Genomic DNA, 13,782 nt, shown 5'->3' with positions numbered 1-13,782 from the left:
GTGTGGATGACACAGAGGCCACTATTTCAAGAAGCACTCATAAACACAGTGAGGGTGAGCAGGGAAGCACTGTGCAGGCTTCTACAGCCTCCAGTGGCCAAACTGCATCAGAGCTGCTGAGCTCTAAGTAATAATCCATGGAGATGAGTCTTTCCTCTCTTGGGGTGGAACAAATATCAGATTAGACATCATACTTCTGCCCCATTCTGTCTTTACCTGTTTTCCCTTCCCTCCTCTATGTTCCTGCATCCTTTCCTTTTCACTCCTTTTTATCCCTCTCCAACTTTGTCCTCCTCGAGTTGCCCTTGATGGGGCAGTACCAGCGAGGCCCCACCCTGTGAAGAGGCACTGGAATGTGGGCAGAAGGAAGGTAGGGAGGTAGCCAGGCTCCCCAGTGCAATTGCCAAAGGAAACTACTTAGCGCTGAACTAACCAGTGCTTGTCATTAGCAGCAAGCTCTGCAATTACCAATCCACATCCCTGCTGCCCCACTCCACTCAGGCATCGAAATCACCCATGCTCAGGGAACACAGCAGAGGAACTGAAGCATGGCACAAGGCCAGCAGGGCGTGGGTGACTCAGTGTCCACACACCTTTGAAAGATGATGTTATTTGGGCAAAGCAGAACAACACTGCCCCTCCCAGCAGGCTGGGGCTCTGTGCACATACTGGATTTCTTGAGGTGTTGCTGTTAAAACACAGTCCAGGTCATCGGGAAATTCCCACCATCAGTTATCATGCCCATTTCAAAGGGAAACTCCAGTCATCACACACTACTCTGTATGAGACACTTATCAACTGGGGACACTGGCAGCAAACCATTAGTTTGATTTACATTTTCCTAAAAAAAACCCAACCAAACAAAAGACCCTAAACAAATATGCAGCTAGTCATTTAATTTAATGTCATTTTCACTGTTTTCTGTATATTACAAGTTGATATTTCTCAGATCAAAGTTACCTCCCTGTTAATCAGTGCAAATCCTTGAGATAAAACAGGTTAAACAAATCAGCTGTAACCTTGAAAACTGACATGAAAATTCATGAGAATGCATTACACCTACTTTGAATCTTCTTTGTCTAGCTATCATGCTTAGTTTAGCTTGTTTGACTAAATATAAATTAATTGCAACTCATGATTGCCCTTGTGGCTAAATAGCTACATTTTGGTGTGGGTTTTCTTTTAAAAGAATACTGGTTTCATATGGGAAAGTGGTTTTAGAGACAGAATTGCAAATAAGCTCTCTAAGTAACCTACTGGCCGATTTCAATCTAATTTTGAGCCATTGAAAGTACAAAGTTTAGTGCCCCTACAAATGGAAATGAAACTCAAACTTCTTCCATTCCTAGCAACAACAAAGCCCAACACATGTTGTTGTTCCTTGGCCTGTCAAAGAGAAAGGGGAGGTGGATGGGGAAGTTATTGAAGAGACAAAAATAATAAGTAAAAAAAACACCAAAAACCCAAACCCTGGAAAAGCATGAAGAAACCAGACATACAGTGATTGGAATGATAACAAAATAACTCAGTAGGAAACTAACCCTGATGAGTTCTAGTGCTTAAGGAACAACCTGTTCCTTTGAGCAAACTTAGTTTTGACCATCACATTCAAATGCTACAGGATCAAGACACTAAAAGAGCTAAGCAAACTGGCCTTGCTGAGGTAGATTTCTGACAAACACTTCTGAATTAATTTGAGTAATATTGTTCATTTTGTGATATTGTTCAAAACGTGATATTGTTCACTTCCCCCAGTTTGGTTGGGAAAACTCCTGGTTTTGTGTTGCCACACGCCACAGACCCCTCCCAGTAATACAGCAGATGTGAAACTTCTATATGCTTACCAGTCCATTTATAATATGACTTTCACAATAATATGAAGGCAGTACCTTCATCTTACTACTGTTCACAACACTGCTTTCTGTTGGAAAAGTTCTGAGAATAGGGAAGATTTTTGAAATGAAAAGTTCTTAGGAACACTACAAGAAAGAAATTTCATCTTCGTTAGATTCTTATCTTTATTAATTTTTAAACTGAAAAACAAAAAAAGATCAAAAATAATGTTCTTTTTTTACAGGGGAAAATTATCCAAAAGAAAACACAGCATAGCTAACCAGAAAAATGTTGATTAAGGACTAAATGAAACAGAGGTCATGCTCTGATCCTTCCTGGGAAACAAACACACTGCTCTTCTGTGGGGGAAATGTGCAAGCTGCGTGCCAGCCCTCCCCATGACTGCTGCACCTGAACTCTGGAGCAGATGAAAACCAGTGAAGTGTCTCCATGTGTTTCACACTCTGCCTTCCTCTCTTCAGTTCACTGATCAGGCCTGTCATCTCTTTCCTTACAACTCAATTTCAGTGCACCCAATCAAAAGTCACTGCAGCTCTTCAGCTGCAGTCCACTGGACAAGGAAATGATATATATATATATATATATTTTTTTTTTTCTCTATAACATCAAGGCACTTAAGGATCTTAAAATCTGATAGTCCATCAGTACTTTAGAACTGTATCAGCCACAGAAAGGAAACAGGTTATGCTCTAAGGTGTGCTTTGCTGACCTTCATGTACACTGAATTCAACCAGGAAAAAAAAAGTCCTGTTCCCTTTGCTGAGAATTACGAAGAAATTAACTCCTCTTGCTGCTAACCTGCAGCAATGAGAAAAAACACAACCAACCACTGCCCCCCAGTGACTAATTTACTCAAAACAGTAACATGCAAATGTAATTCATTAATCACTCATTTGAATTTATCACCTGTATCTTTCAATCAGTTCCCTCTGCAAAGAGTTGTTCTCAATACAAGAATGCAGATTGATTTTAGGGGCTGTGGTAGCTTCTTTCCATTCAGCATCTGTGCTGCATGTGTTACTTCTCCACCTCCTGAGATTACCTTTACCATCAGCTCTCCATTATCTGCTCCGAGCTAACACCTTCCTTACTAAAAGCTTTTTTCCCCCAATGCTGACTTATGCTTCTGATAGCTCTGTTCCCCTCCTCATGCCTTTCACTCAACAACCCAATTCTTTCACACACTACATTTATGTTATTTTTCCCATGAGTCTCTTAGAGCTCTTAACTATTAGCAAGAATGAACATCTATCACACCCAGAAATCCACAATTTCTGATAAGTTTTACAGAAAAAGACATGCTGACATAAGACATGTTGACATAAGTCAACACCAGGCAGGTAGCAGAATTTAGCACATTACACTACTTGAATGTAGGCATATTTCTTGAAATTCCCATTTCTGCCAAAAAAACTCTGGGCCCAACCCTGTAACTTTTAGGGCTAGATGTGACAGAATGTTATGTGGCAGAACATAAGATAAAAAACACTCCTGCAAATTGCTACATGTCAACTCACAATCATCAAAAATTTCTTACTTGAGTTGGATGTCCTTTGGGCAAAATTCTAATCTATCGAAATCTACAAACAGAAAGAACAAAAAACCCATTTAGTATTTTAGGATTTTTTTTTTTAGTTGTGAGTAGAAAAAATAAATATTGAAGTAGTAAGATAACACTTACCTAAGCCACATTCTCCAACTGCTATTACCTTTGTCCTATCTTTTTCAATCAGATTTTTTAATTCAGATAAATACTGTTCAGGGCTAGTCTGCTCAAATTCTCCACAACGGGTAGGATGACAGCCAACTGTACTGAAAAACAAGTCTAAAGCAAGAGAGAATTAGAGGGCTTTAAGGAAAAAGAAAAAAAGAAACTTTATTTAAGGTCTAGACAACATCTGCCTCTGGAGAGGTTTTTTTATTGGTCACAATTTAAAAAGAAAACTCCATTTGACCAGATTTATCTTAGTGACAATTTCATTAGACAGACATTTTCTGCCTTAAAAATGTCACACAGCATCTCCAGTGGGGGTGTGTGCATGTGCCTTTTTTTAGTATACATTGTTTGGTGTACTCCAAAACTGCAGCTTAGAGTTGAACTGTTCTGGTGGAGCAGCCCTCAATAAATCATACAATTGTTGAGGCTGGATGAGACCTCTTGAGATAATTTAGAAATATATCTTGTTCAAAGTGCATCAGGTTATCCCAGCTGTAAGAACTGCAGAGAGCACTTCCCTCATGTGCCCCTGCATAAGCTTTGAGAGAATTTCAGAGGTCACATCTGCCTGATTTACCCAAGTTTCTGATCTAGATTAACTTACCAAAACAAACATTTCTGCTAAGTGTAAAAGCACTGGGGAGGGGAAAAAACATAAGGCCCTGAGCAACTTGCCCTAATGTTCAAGCCAGTCCTGCCTTCCTGAAGGGAAGTGGGGAGGTGGACTGAGTTGGACCAAATTATCTCCTTGAGTTCATTCAAACCAAAATTACTTCATGTTTCTGCTGGTGAAAAGTACTTTATCATGTGTTTTAGTTCAAATACATATTAAAGTAATTAGTGGAATGAAATTTGCTTAAAGAAAAGAGAAGAGCCATTCTCCTTTCACAGAAAGAAAGGAAAAGCCAGGGGAACGATCAAAAGAAAGATACCTCTCTTCATCAAGCTGGTCATAACAGATTGATGAGTAAAAAACAAAAAAAGGCAACAAACCCAATATATTTCACAATATGTAAGCATTTTACCTTATTTCTAGGTCAGAAACTTGTATCAATATTTTTATTCCAGAGATTTCCTGTAACTTCTACTTTTATTTAGAAATAGAACATGCAGGAAAAGAGTGATTCCTTCCAACATCAGGGATCTAAAGAGCAACACAGAAACTCATACACAGCGCATTCACCCCACTCTGAAATGTAATTTCTCATTTTAATCTGAGATTCTGTAAACACCTCGAAGGCAGGTCCTTTTGAACTCAATTCTGAGAGCATAGGAGGTTATATTTTTGACTGACAATGTAAATTTAAAGTGAAAATACCATTTGTCTGTGCCAGCTGCAATGCATCTTTACTATCTTCTAAACTCCCACCTGTAATCAAAAACTTGAAACAAGAAAAGTACTGTCAGTGTGGATGTTCTTTGAACATCAAACAGAATGTTTAAGAAAACACTCAGATACAAGAGAGGATCTTGACAGAGAACATCAGAATACAATTACTAATATATATATAACAAGATTTCATAAATCAGCAATAAACATCAGTGGTCCTCAGGAGCTGGCAATTACAGCAGGCAGCACAATATGATTTTTTCCCTTCATCAAGTGTCTCGTATACTAAGTATTTAAATCACTAAAGGAATAAAATACTTCAATGTGCAGCAATATTAGCTTCCTGACATAATGACTGAAGACTGTATTTGCACTCGAGAAATGATACTTAGTAATATTTTTCCTGTTATACAGCTGGGTAAAGTATAGACTCCCAAAGATCCAAAACAAGACATAAGTAGTTAAACCAAAAAATGAGTCTGTATCAGAGCTGGGATTATAAATTTAAGAACTTTCATCTCTGACCTTTTATTTTTACTTTAAAGTTATCACATGAGAATTGTTGCCTACAGTGTACTTTTTAACCATCACTTGCAGAATATTTCACCCTAGGCAGTAACAATCACGTCTACAGTGCTTCTGGACAACTCTTCTCCCTGTCTGCGCTATCCAGCAGGCTCTGACATTCCTGCAGTGTGCTCATGACAGACAGACACATCCCAATGACATCACCAAGAAATGTTAAGCTGAAAATGGCTCAGTGCATACATGACACAGAGCAAAACTTCACAGAAAATTACCATAAAGCAGCAGCTGTATAGAAAAATAAAGGTATTTTCTCATAAGCACATTAGGATTCTAGGCAAGCAGGGAAAATCTGTGATGGTATAGGCTTCTGACACTGTACAGGCCAGTAGCAAGGCTGAGAACAGCTAAGGGCAGGAACTCCTGAATAACATTTCTTAATCCACTATGCATCTTGAAAAAGTTATGCAGGTAATCTATTTTTGATGATAAAATAAGAAAAAAGAAAAACAAATGTCCTGGGTTGAAGTATATTCTATCACCATCTTCATGAACTGTTGAAACCAGGTGAGGCAGTGCTCCCTGCCTCCTCCACTCTGGCTTATCTTCTGTTAATGGGCCATCAGCACCTTTGCTACACAGCTCACAGATAACCCCCTCCTGGACTACCTCCTGTTAATGGGCCCATCAGGCCTTATCACAAGACTCACCATCCCATTGTGGGATGCTCCGCCCAGAGGGAGAAACCAAGCATTCCAGCCTGGATATAAACTGAGACTCTGAACACCAGAGGGGCGCTTACCCACTGGATTCCCAGAGGACCCGAGCTACCAGACCTTTCTACAGGATCACTGCTTAAGGAAGACCACCTCATCTGGACTGCTTCCATCACTACGCTCAGGTTGTATTCTGACTCTGTCAGTGGTCTTTTGTATTATTGCATCGATTTTATTTTACTTTCTTTCCTTTTTTTCTTTTTTCCTATTAAATTGTATCTCTGACTTGAAGCCTCTCATTTGTTTTGCCTTCAAACTACTACAACAAACAGTCACTTATTTTCAGAGGATGGTTTAAAAATTAAATAGCACTTATACAGCACATATAAATGTGAACTCACTCCTGTATTTCCTGCAGTGAGGTAACTTCTCCATCACCAGTTTTCTTTTTTGCAATCCCAGTGCATTTCCCACTCCTTTCAGAGGAGAGTGTTTCAACAAACTCCCCAGATGCTCATTCCTCTGCTAGAGAAGCATTTACTTCTTTATTTCTAATCCAGTAGCCTTATCAGTGCAGTAGAACAGTTTGTGACTGTATGCATTGTATCCTATGGTAATCCATATTTTTGTCAAAAATATATTCAGTTTAGAGAAAGAGAGGCAGGCTAAACTATGGAATGCGATGCACACTGAAAACACCAGTTTCAAGTTCAGAGTTACAAATTCTCTCTTGATGATGCTGTTTCAGTACATGCAAGCCAGTATTTACCAGCAAACATGCAGATGTCTAAACTCTGCAAGTTTGTGGGCACTCCCAGCTCCTCTGCAGTTACCAACTTCCTTTATATACAAAAATATCTGAAAACTTCAATCAGAAGAGTTTGATATTCTGCAGTAATTGTTGATTAAGAATCATAGAATCATTAAGGTTGGAAAAGACCTCCAAGACGACTGAGTTCCACCTCTGACTGATCACCACCACCTTGTCAACTAAACTACAGCCCTGAGTGCCACATGCACTCCATGGGACAATGACCACCACTTCCCTCAGCAGCCTGTTCCAGTGCTTGACCACCCTTTCCATGAAGAAATTCCACCTTGATGTCCAACCTGAACTTCCCCTGGCAGAGCCTGAGGTAATTTCCTCTTGTCCTGTCACTTCTTGCCTGGAAAAGAGACTGATCCCCACCTGACTACAGCCTCCTTTCAGGAACTGTAATAAGGTCTCCTCTGAGCCTCCTTTTCTCCAGCTGAACAACTCCCAGCTCCCACAGCTGCTCCTGACAGCATTTACTCTCTGAGAGTCACACAGGTCATGTTTTTTGAACACAAAAGGAATGGCTGCCTATAAGACAACATGGAAAATTCTGTACCACTTCATTACAGCAGGTCAAAGGAGAACATCTTTCTGCTGAAACTGTACAAAATAACTTCTACATCCACATTACCTACAATATCACTGAACTTCAACAGTCAACTTCAATAATGATCTGTGCAATGCTCTGCACAGAACACTTCTGTTTTGTGCTATTGAAGGAAGTTACTGCATTTTCCATTTGAGCCCCAGAAACATTGTTTTAGTGGGAGAGCACTAAAAAAAACAAATATTAGAAAGCAGCTTAAAATTATAAAGCCATTTCATTATAAGAAATTACCTTTTTAATGCCAACTTTGACTGCTCTCTCTATTACATCCAGAAAGTCATCTGCAAAAGTTCATAAAAATGTCATAAATTGAACTTGAGGTTTTACAGCATAATTTAACTACTTTCCAATTTTCATGCAGTCAAAATTCTTATCATGAAATCTTTGAACCATACTTAATTAATCTTTATAAAACAATAACAAAGCGCAAAAACTGGAGATCAAATTTAAATCCAAGAAGTCAGTGGAAGTTTTCCCACATGCTTTAGAAGGCTCTCCACTTTTACATCCATATCAAAGGCCGCAAGAGCAAAAAGCCCCACATTATAATTAGCAACTGTGATTCAGGAATGCAATACTTGGACAGACCACTGTTCATAATTCTCGTATCAGTTTTACAATGCAATCCCAAGTAGATTAGCAATTGTCCATTTTGCTCCAGAAGCAGAGTTACTTGCATGTAAGCAGCAATTAAGTCAATACATTTTGGTTAGGGTACCCAACTTATTTAGTCAAGCTTTCTTTTTTAAGCCCAAGTACATAAGGAGGAGAAGAAGGAAACCCTTACATCATGTTCTGACATGCAAGAAATAAATATTTACCTTGATGTTTCTGTGTTCCCCTGTAGATTCCTCTGAACATAGGATCTGTCAGGTTAATACCAATATCTGTGGAAAACCAAAGATAGAAATTAGAAGTTATAGTTGTTCTACATTTTACTCTGAGCATTAATAAGCTAGGGAAGACAATAGAAACCCTATATAAACCCTGGACCAGCACATTGGAAGCAATAAAATGCTTAAGCATAATCTTGCTTGCATAACCTGAAAACTTACTCCTTACTAGAAGTGACAGAAAAATTAAACTTTTGCCTCTGTGCAACTTCAGACTTTCTGTGAGTGTATTATGCACACCATCATAACCTCAAAGTGAATACACATACGCTTTTTATTGCAAACAAATCCGCTTCTCACATGAAAACAAATCTATGCAAAAAAGCATAAAAGAAGGGAAAATGCAGTATCTCCCATACAGCCTTGCACAGGTGGGAACAGCAGAATGCCTCCTAAGAGCAGAATGCCTCCTAAGAGCTGCCTGTTATCCCTCCCAGTGCCATCCCTGGGCCATCCCACCGCCCGGCAGCACTGCCAGGGCACTGACGGGGCACCTGCAATGCAGGTCCCGGCTGGAGCTGCCCTGCCCAGCCCAGCCCAGCCCAGCCCTGCCCAGCCCTGCCCAGCCCTGCCCAGCCCTGCCCAGCCCTGCCCTGCCCAGCCCAGCCCTGCCCAGCCCTGCCCAGCCCAGCCCTGCCCTGCCCAGCCCAGCCCAGCCCAGCCCAGCCCAGCCCAGCCCTGCCCTGCCCTGCCCAGCCCTGCCCTGCCCTGCCCAGCCCAGCCCAGCCCAGCCCAGCCCAGCCCAGCCCAGCCCTGCCCTGCCCTGCCCAGCCCAGCCCAGCCCAGCCCTGCCCTGCCCAGCCCAGCCCTGCCCAGCCCAGCCCTGCCCTGCCCAGCCCAGCCCTGCCCAGCCCAGCCCAGCCCAGCCCTGCCCAGCCCAGCCCTGCCCAGCCCTGCCCAGCCCAGCCCTGCCCAGCCCTGCCCAGCCCAGCCCAGCCCAGCCCGCCTCGCTGCGCTCCCGCGGCTCCCCCGGCGCTGCAGCCCCGCAGCCAGGCAGGGCCTGAAGCACCGGCCCCAGGAACCTCCGCAGCTGCCAGCGCCCGCGCCTCCAGCGGGGATTCTAGCAGGAAGGGAAATTTTCCAAGGAAACATTAAGCTGCTCTGCAACACGTAGGGCTTCCACGTGAACCGACCTTTTAAAGTTATTTACACACTCTCCGTCTAATTCCCTAAAACTACTAACATTTTCACCCAAGCCAGTTCCATACAATCAGAAACAACCGCGATTAATTTGCCAATGCAGGACAGAGAAGGAGGGGCGGCCGAAACCCCGGAGCTGGGGGGTAACCGAGGAGCAGCAGCCCCAGTGCCCAGACACAGGACAAACATTCCCAAACCACTCCTGGGCCGCCCGACCTCGGGACACCAAGAGGGACCCTGCCGAAGGGACTGGGGCGGGAAGCGACAAGCCCTGGAAGAGGGGCTTGGACAAACCTAAGAGACCGTAACAAGCCTGAGGGACTGGGACAAACCCTGGATATGGGGCTGGAGCAGGAGGCGACCAGCACTGGATGAAGGGCTGGGACAAGCCCCGCCACAGCACAGCCCGAAGCCCCGTCCGCTGTGCGCGGCCCCTCACGGAGCGGGGTGGCGGCGACCGCCTCGGCCCAGCACCGCGCGAGGAGCGGGGGCCTGGGGTCGAAGACACGGGGACAGAATCCCGCCGCCCTCCCCGCCGCCCCCTCACCGACGAACTTGGCGCGGCTCATGGCGGCTCCGGGCGCGCTCCGGCGATGGCGCGGGCGGGGCCGCGCCGCCCTCCCGGCATCCCGCGCGCGGAGGGGACGGCGCCGCGGGGAGCCCGGAGCCATGGCCGCCTTCTTGACGCACCAGCAGAAGGTGCTGCGGCTGTACAAGAAATCCCTGCGGCACCTCGAGTCCTGGTGCATCCATCGGTGAGGGCGAGGGGAGCTGGGAGTCGGGAGCGCTGGCCGCCATCACATCGGGGCGCCCAGCCCCGCGCTTGGCTGGGCCCGGGGGGGAGGGTTGGCTGTTTTCCTCCTCACTGTGCATGACCTCTGTCCGTAGGGACAAGTACCGCTACTTCGCCTGCCTCCTGAGGGACCGCTTCGATAAGAACAAGGATATAAAGGACATGGTGAAAGCCACCGAGCTGCTGAAGGCCGGCGAGGCGGAGTTCTGGGCCAGCCAGCACCCGCAGCCGTACATCTTCCCCGACTCCCCCGGGGGCACGGCCTACGAGAGATACGAGTTATACAAGGTGAGTGCCGGTAATGCCGTGAGCTGCTGCTCTTGCGTTCACCTTGTTTTGCGTAAGTTGGCTTGGACAGGGCCGCAGCTTGGCTCAGCAGTATCGCTTCATTGCTCGCTGGACGTCTTGCTGCTTGCGTGGGAGGAGCTGCTCTGGTCCTTGAAAATTGAGTTTCTTGATGAGTTTGAACACCGCTTCTTGTTCTTTTGGGATTTTTTTTTTTTTTTTTTTTTGTTCCCGGGGGTAATCATCTGCTCTTTTGCCAAGCGCAGTCGGCCCCGTGGGGGGTCAGGCTGGCACAGGAAAGGGCTGGAGCTGCGCTGGGGAGGTGAACAGCGCCGGGGGAGCTCTGCTGCCTCCCGAGCACAGCCTTGGTTCCTCCGGCGAGCTCAGGTGTCACCTTGGCTGCCGGGGACTTCCCTTCTCTCACTCCTATGGTTCTTGCAGCATTTTGAGTGATGGTACAAGTTACCGTTTCCCTTCGTATGCTGCAGTGCCAGATTGTGCAGTTTGTGTGCTACTGTGCGAGAGGAGCACTGCCTGGAAATAGAAGCCTTATTTTTAGACTCTTTAAGCCACTTCTAAATGCACTGGCCATCAAGATTGTTTTATTTAGGAGCAGAAGTTTCATAGAAAAACACAGGAACTTTGCTTCGTTTGCATCATCTTTTTAATGTATTAGAAGTTAATACTGACCTAGAGACTGCATGCAGCCATTTCCTTGTGAATTTGAAAAAAGTGCTGGCACAAGACTGGATCTGATCAGATCTTTTTGCATATTAAGCCACGTAAATAGAAAAATATGACATAGATTTAGCAGGGGCAGAATAAAGAATATATGAGTGAAAAAAAAAGGATTTAGTTAAGCTTATGCCAAGGTCAAAGGCCTGAGCAGTAGTAGAAATAATAGTGACAGGAAATGTGGACAGAAAAAAGGACAGCTGAGCAATAAATGGTGAATATTAGTCTTCATACAGAAACACAAACTGGGTTATGTGCTCCTTTTCCAGTTTGATGGGCTAAAAACTGTCTTAACAAAATGGCTGTCACAAGGCTTTGGCTGGTTTGTGTATCTGTGACTGTCCATTGTGGATGCTGCTCCAAAATGTAATTTTTAGAATTCTGGCTGATTGATGGTTTTAATTGGAGTTTGCCGTGTGTGGATATTTACTTCAGCAGCTGTGCTATTTCCATTCAGTCAAAGGTTTGTTCTGTGATGAGAATCACAGCAGGAAATTAAAAGTGTGAATATCACTGAATATATATGGTGGTACTGGAGCAACTTCTTAATTTTTTTTTTTAATTGGCATTCTTTAATCAGTGTTCCTCTCTTTAAAATGTAAACAATTGGGGTTTTTTTAAATCACTGCAAAATTTTAAATTCTGGGTTTTTTTCCTTTGTCAGGTCTTAGAGGTCAGACCATTCTCAAGATCTTAAAGGCCTAAGAAACTGCTCATTTCTTAGTAGTTGTAGATAAGCAGAAATGAGCTGTAATGTTCTGTCTCTGTCAAGTAAAATAAATCAGTAGTTGGAAAGAAATACTCCTCTAACCTGCAGCCTTTGAGAGAAGGAAGGGAAGAAATCAGATCTTCTCCTCTACCAGATGGAATTGTTTTGAGACGTTTAGAGTAAACTGAGATGACCTGGGACTTGTTCTGGAGTGCTGTGATTTAAGAAAGTCACTGTGATTTCTTCCTGTGGATTAGGATAATGTGTGAAAAGTTCTGATCTCTGCCACGTGCCTTGAGACAGTCAGGCAGTTCTTATATGGTGTTTTTATGTAGTACTTCAAAATGGAAACAAACCCCCAGGGACTAAGACTGGCTTCAGCCTTTGTGTTTCATTCTTCTGCATATTTGTACAAATGTGATTTCATATATAAAAATAGTATTTTAAATCATATTTTTCCTCAACAGATTCCTGAATGGTGCTTGGATTTCTGGCACCCTTCTGAGAAGGCAATGTATCCTGATTACTTTGCCAAACGAGAGCAGTGGAAGAAGCTGCAGCGGGAAAGCTGGGAGAGAGAGGTCAGTGCTTGCCCTGTACAAAGGAAGGTCTCTTTAGCACACAAGAATCCTGGGTGGTACAGATGTGTTCTTGGAAGAATTACTGAATGTCTACTGCAGTCTCAGTTAGACTCTTCAGTGCTGGAGCCCTTGTCAGTGTGAAACAACCTAAAATGCCTACACATTTGTCATAGCTTCTGAAGGGTTGTGAAGGGAATTTGAAGTTAAGGCTGAACCTGCAGCCTTGTGTCGGTGAGAGCTGTTAGAGCAGTTTTGTGTGAAAAAAAAATCCAAAGTGGGATGAAAGGAGACTAACAACCAGAGAATTCCTCTTCTGCTGCTGTGGAGCTCTGACACTTTCTGGTTACACCTTTGAAAGTGATTTGCTGCAGCGGTTATCAGTTGGGCATTGAGACTAATTTCTGGTCATCCTAAACTGAGCCTTGGGTTGGAAGAAGTTGGTGTTCCTTTGATTCACTTGAATTGTATGGAGCATGGCACTCTGAGCAGGATTGACACAGGGACAACCAGCACTTGTGCTGCTTCAAGAAATGGGTATTGAAAGCATGTGAGGGGCTGTTGGTGATGTGCAGGAACAGAAGTCTCCTACTGACTGCAGGGAAACTTGGTCCGGACTTGGAATTATCTGTCAGCTTCCAAAGCAGCACAATTCAGCCTGTTTGATACAGCAATGGTAGACATGAATTACATGGAAATAATTCACCTTTTAAGTGAAATTTCTCTTGTGAATCACCTCTTGCTCCTAGAAATTCCCTCTTAATTAGGTAGTATGGGCCTACAGTGATGACTGAATGGAAGTTAATGTTGGGAAACATGAAACCTGTCAGCTGAAGGTGTTACCACTGGTTCTTCTGTGTGGAAATAGGGGCTTATTTTTCTCATTGTCTGGGCACTGGAAATGGGAATGTGTGTTAATGTGCTAAAGCACTTCTGTGTCATGTCTTCTAGATTAAGCAGTTGGAAGAAGAAACTCCAGCTGATGGTCCAAGAACTGAAGCTTTGCCTCCAGCTCGTAAGGAAGGGCATCTGCCCCCCATGTGGTGGCATCACGTCACTCGACCTCGTGAACAGCCCATGTGA

The 13,782-nt window shown here is 43.9% G+C and overlaps 2 protein-coding genes across 6 annotated transcripts in view; one reads left to right on the top strand and one right to left on the bottom strand.

Annotated features, from left to right (window-relative positions):
- Positions 1-10,797, bottom strand: part of TATDN1 (TatD DNase domain containing 1) — a 17,482-nt gene extending 6,685 nt beyond the window's left edge. For 2 of the 5 annotated variants that reach the window (XR_010719414.1, XM_066176282.1), the window contains exons 1-6: positions 10,147-10,349; positions 8,388-8,453; positions 7,798-7,847; positions 4,890-4,953; positions 3,536-3,679; positions 3,392-3,434 (exon numbers count right to left, since the gene is read on the bottom strand). Coding sequence is in view for 4 of the 5 variants with exons in the window: in XM_066176282.1 (XP_066032379.1) it covers positions 3,392-3,434; positions 3,536-3,679; positions 4,890-4,953; positions 7,798-7,847; positions 8,388-8,453; positions 10,147-10,348 (569 nt within the window). In the remaining variant the exon portion in view is untranslated. Of the gene's footprint in view, positions 1-3,391; positions 3,435-3,535; positions 3,680-4,889; positions 4,954-7,797; positions 7,848-8,387; positions 8,454-9,893; positions 9,971-10,146; positions 10,350-10,722 lie in introns of those variants that run through there. The other 3 variants (XM_066176311.1, XM_066176293.1, XM_066176302.1) reach the window with 3 other exon arrangements.
- On the top strand, positions 10,471-13,782 carry NDUFB9 (NADH:ubiquinone oxidoreductase subunit B9). The gene is made up of 3 exons (XM_066203499.1): positions 10,471-10,680; positions 12,589-12,702; positions 13,651-13,782. Exons 1-3 carry the CDS (start codon positions 10,471-10,473, stop codon positions 13,780-13,782), a joined length of 456 nt encoding a protein of 151 aa, XP_066059596.1.

The sequence above is a fragment of the Chamaea fasciata genome, unplaced genomic scaffold, assembly GCF_029207755.1.
Source record: "Chamaea fasciata isolate MVZ Bird 193981 ecotype frontalis unplaced genomic scaffold, bChaFas1.0.hap1 SCAF_1, whole genome shotgun sequence".
In the NCBI taxonomy this organism is placed as follows: Eukaryota; Metazoa; Chordata; class Aves; order Passeriformes; family Sylviidae; genus Chamaea; species Chamaea fasciata.
Note: the sequence above shows the minus strand (reverse complement) of the source record. Positions and strands in the feature narration are given on the sequence as shown.

Coding starts and splice junctions, on each gene's coding strand:
- NDUFB9 (XM_066203499.1), top strand. CDS start 10,471: ATGACCTCTGTCCGTAGGGACAAGTACCGCTACTTCGCCTGCCTCCTG. Junction 10,681..12,588: donor AGAGATACGAGTTATACAAG/GTGAGTGCCGGT, acceptor TTTCCTCAACAG/ATTCCTGAATGGTGCTTGGA. Junction 12,703..13,650: donor GGGAAAGCTGGGAGAGAGAG/GTCAGTGCTTGC, acceptor CATGTCTTCTAG/ATTAAGCAGTTGGAAGAAGA.